Source organism: Penaeus monodon, chromosome 40, assembly GCF_015228065.2.
Source record: "Penaeus monodon isolate SGIC_2016 chromosome 40, NSTDA_Pmon_1, whole genome shotgun sequence".
NCBI lineage: Eukaryota > Metazoa > Arthropoda > Malacostraca > Decapoda > Penaeidae > Penaeus > Penaeus monodon.
Window position 1 is genome coordinate 11,356,224 of NC_051425.1, and position 4,074 is coordinate 11,360,297.

At 43.2% G+C, this 4,074-nt stretch overlaps 1 protein-coding gene across 1 annotated transcript in view; it reads left to right on the forward strand.

Annotated features, from left to right (window-relative positions):
* LOC119597930 (proton-coupled folate transporter-like) overlaps nt 1-2,967 on the forward strand; it is a 3,902-nt gene extending 935 nt beyond the window's left edge. The window contains exons 1-6 of the mRNA XM_037947598.1: nt 1-292; nt 407-502; nt 790-933; nt 1,380-1,463; nt 1,730-1,886; nt 2,202-2,967. The exon at nt 1-292 is cut by the window's left edge and continues 935 nt beyond it. Coding sequence (XP_037803526.1) covers nt 1-292; nt 407-502; nt 790-933; nt 1,380-1,463; nt 1,730-1,886; nt 2,202-2,544 — 1,116 coding nt within the window. The 3' untranslated portion in view covers nt 2,545-2,967. The remainder of the gene's footprint in view (nt 293-406; nt 503-789; nt 934-1,379; nt 1,464-1,729; nt 1,887-2,201) is intronic.
* Nucleotides 2,968-4,074: the final 1,107 nt, after the last annotated feature.

The window sequence follows — 4,074 nt, forward strand, 5'->3', positions numbered from 1 at the left end:
ACCTACGTGATCGCGTTCCTGCCGGAGAGCCACGGGCCCTTCGTCAGGCGGCCCGCGGCGCAGAGTCCCCCGCAGAAGGAGCTGGAGGCGACGGAGAGCGAGGCGGACGGGCGGCAGGCGAGGCCCGCCGCCGCCGAGACACGGGCGACCGCTGCCCAGATGGCCAGGGACTTCTTCAGCCCCCGCCGGATCGTCGACAGCTTCAGGTCGACCCTGAGGCGGCGGGAAGGGAACACGAGGGCCCTCATCCTCGTCCTGATCTTCACCAGCCTCCTCAGAAGGGTCACGCGCTGTAAGTAGTTATTTACACTCGCCACTACTTATGGAGCCTTTCGCTCATTGGAAATAAGTGAACAAAGGCTACATCCTTTAATACTCAGTCTGATAAATATTCTCTTTTGTTCAGCACCGTACGTGTTTGCTTTCACACGCCACGTGTTGGGCTGGGAGGCCGTCGACTACAGCCTCTGGGTCACCTACAAGAACTTAATTGCTACCACAGGTAAGTCTTGCTCTCTCTCTCTCTCTCTCTCTCTCTCTCTCTCTCTCTCTCTCTCTCTCTCTCTCTCTCTCTCTCTCTCTCTCTCTCTCTCTCTCTCTCTCTCTCTCTCTCTCTTTCTCTCTCTCTTATTCCCTCTATATCTATCTAACTATCTATCCAAAGAAAACGCATACCTTCCTTTACCATGAACCCCCCATCAAAAATGCCTTCAAGACAGAAACTATTTCCCTCAGAGATACCCATAATCTTAACCACCTCTTTCTCTCTTTCTCTTTTTTCCTAACCAGGTTCCTTAGTGGCCGTGCCCCTGCTGAGTGGACGCCTTGGGGTGTCTGACAACGTGCTGGCGATGGTGGGGGCCACGTCGGGCATCGTCGAATATACCACCTACGGCTGCGTCTCCGAAGAACAGCCTCTCCTCATCTGGATTGGTGAGTAGGTGACGTCCTCGCCTGATGATTGTGAGGAGGAGGATGGGAAAGAGAAGGGGAGAGAGGGAGGGGGAGGGAGGGGGAAGGAGGGAGGGTTTGGGGTAGAGAGAGAGAGATAGAGAGAGAGAGAGAGAGAGAGAGAGAGAGAGAGAGAGAGAGAGAGAGAGAGAGAGAGAGAGAGAGAGAGAGAGAGAGAGACGGAGAGAGAGAGAGAGAGAGAGAGAGAGAGAGAGAGAGAGAGAGAGAGAGAGAGAGAGAGAGAGAGAGAGAGAGAGAGAGAGATAAAGAGAGAGATAAAGAGACATAAAGAGACAGACAGACAGACAAACAGATAGACTGATATACAAACAGAGACATACATGCGCACATACCTAGATAGACGGATAGAAAATGAGAGAAAGAAAAGAAAGAGAGAAAGAATAACAGTTCCCGTTTCCCCCCCTCAGCACCCACCGCGGCGCTGCTCTTGAATTCCTGTACCATCGCCCAGCGCTCTATGCTGACTAAGTTCGTCCCGAGCGATGAAGTTGGTAAGTTGAGCTGTACTTTGAGTTGTACGTTGAGCTGTACGTATGTTTCCTTGAGCTGTACATTCCCTTTGGAAAATACCCCCCCCCCCCCCCTCAAAAAAAAGTCTTATTCACGAACGTAAAATGTCCTTTCGTATTATTCACGGACGTAAAATGTCGTTTTGCATTGTTCACGGACAAAAAATGTCGTTTGGTATTATTCAAGGACATAAAATCACGTCCTATGTAAAAGCAATGTGAGCTTACTTTCATCACTCTTCCTTCAGGCAAAGTGTCCGCTGTCCTGGGCGCCCTGGACGGCCTGATGCCCATGCTGAACTCCGCCCTCTACACCGCCGTCTACCACGCCACCGTCAGCGTGTTCCCGGCGGCGCATTTCTTCCTCGGGGCCTCAGCGAGTGCTCTCATGATGGTCTTCTTCTGGTAAATGTCTATGGCATTTTTTTTCGTGTTTGAATAAGCCAAGATGATCGATCAGTACGTGGGGTATGATGTAGCGCTAATAACCGAATGACAAAGCGAACTATTGTGTTGTTTAAAGCGTCTGAAAAAAAAAGAAAAAAAAACTGTTGTCTCATCTTTCGATACGAATATTTCGTATACGGTAGAACTTCTGTTCTCTCTGCTCTATCTTTTTTTTACTGATTTTTATAGATGAATTTATGATTTATTTCATATTTTGGGGTAATCATTTTTATACTAATCTATTTTTTTCTCTTCCTCCTCCTCCACATCCAGCATCATCATCACGAGCGACAAGACTCGAGAGTATGACGTGGAGAGCGCCAAGTCCGCCGACCCTTCAGGACCCGTCATCAACAAGACATTCGTCAGGAGGACTGACTCCCGCTGGCTCGCCACCGACGGAGGTGCTCTGCCTGACTTGCCACTCGAAGCTGTTCCTCGCAGACCAAGCATGAAGGAGAATCACCTGATCTGCATCGTGGAGAAGCAGCAGCAGCAGGTGAACTATCGACCAGGTGAAGGCGAGGACACACGGGAGAACGAAGTCCCACTCAGTCTGTCCAAGAAGGTCGTACATGCGATCAAATCGCTTGCCAAGAAGGTTTTTAGGTCCTAAAGAGGATGGGATTCCCTTCATGCGATTGTCTCCTTCGTAATCTTGGAATTCCTGCATCAACAAACATTCCTTCGCAAAATTGCAATGTTTGAAGTTGTCGCCGAGTGGTGAGCAATTCTTGCGATGTCGTCTTCATGAACTTATAATTCCACTTAAGCGATTTATAATATTTATAAGTTATATGCGATTGGGATTTAGTCCTTTATCACTCAAGAGCTAGATCCTCGTTACTTATTGTGATACTTATTGTGATATATTCCCAAAGGGAATTTTGTAAGTAGGTTTTGATACCATGAATCCGTAGGCGTTTTCTCTGTGATATGTAAATCTTCTCTTATTTAATAGTTGAATTATGTTAGTATTTATTTGATACTTTATTTATGGCTGTTGCCTTCTTGTACATAATAAACTGCAACGAAAACTTGTATTCTTTTTCATCTCAAATCAGTCATCTATATTTTCCTTAACTGGCTTTATGATGGAAAGAAATGACAAAAGGAATATGCATGATTCCATATCCTGCAATAGGAAAATGCATGTTTGCAATTCCTAGGTCAGAGGAAATTGCATATACTATGTATGGTGTGTAATAGATGGTAAGAGATTTATAGAGAACGTAATATAGGAGAATGTTATATGTTTATTGTACATAATATAACAAAAAAGGTATACGGTATGTAACATCATGCAAGAAAAAAAGATACAAGACAATGTGTGTATGATATATTATACAAGACAATCATATATATAGAGTATGATACAAGTGAAAAAATATATTGTATAGCAAGGGAAAGTATCAATATTATTGCTAAACTGCACACGAACTTTACTTTTGCATTTGAATCACCACGATGATGAAAATGTTTTTCTCAAGATCGACAGTTAAAAACATATAAATAAATAATAGTTGATATTATGAACTTGCACTATTTAGCAATAGTGCAAGTTTAATATTTGTGATGAGTGCTATTAGATAAAGGCTGATGTGTGTTAAAAGATAAGAATTATATTAACGCCAAAATGTGAAGTGTCAGTGTCCTCTGATAAATGCCAAAAATAATGAAATCAGTGATCGGAGCAACTAAAGCATTTTCAACAGCAAGAACCAAGATATATAACAAATCTAATGCAGTTTAGGTTCGTATACCATCCGCGCTGCATCAAATTTGTCACTCTAAACCAATACATAAAAATGTTAATTTCAGTGGTCAAAATAATCAAAATATTTTAATTCACAATATATTTACTACATAATATCACAATTATGAATGTACCAGAAAATACAAATGCGAAAAATAATCTTTAGGCACGTTGATCGTCCACGTTGATCGTCCATTTTGTGTTTAATCCGTACATGTAACTGATATATAATTAAAATATAATTTAACTTGCCTCTGAAAGAAAGATAAATTATGCCAATATGCAGATATTCGTATAACAATAATCAGTGAGAGAAAGAGAAAGTTGGTGTAGGGAAGAGAAGGGAGGGTGACGATAAAGAGAAAGTTGGTGGAAGAAAGAGAGAGAGAG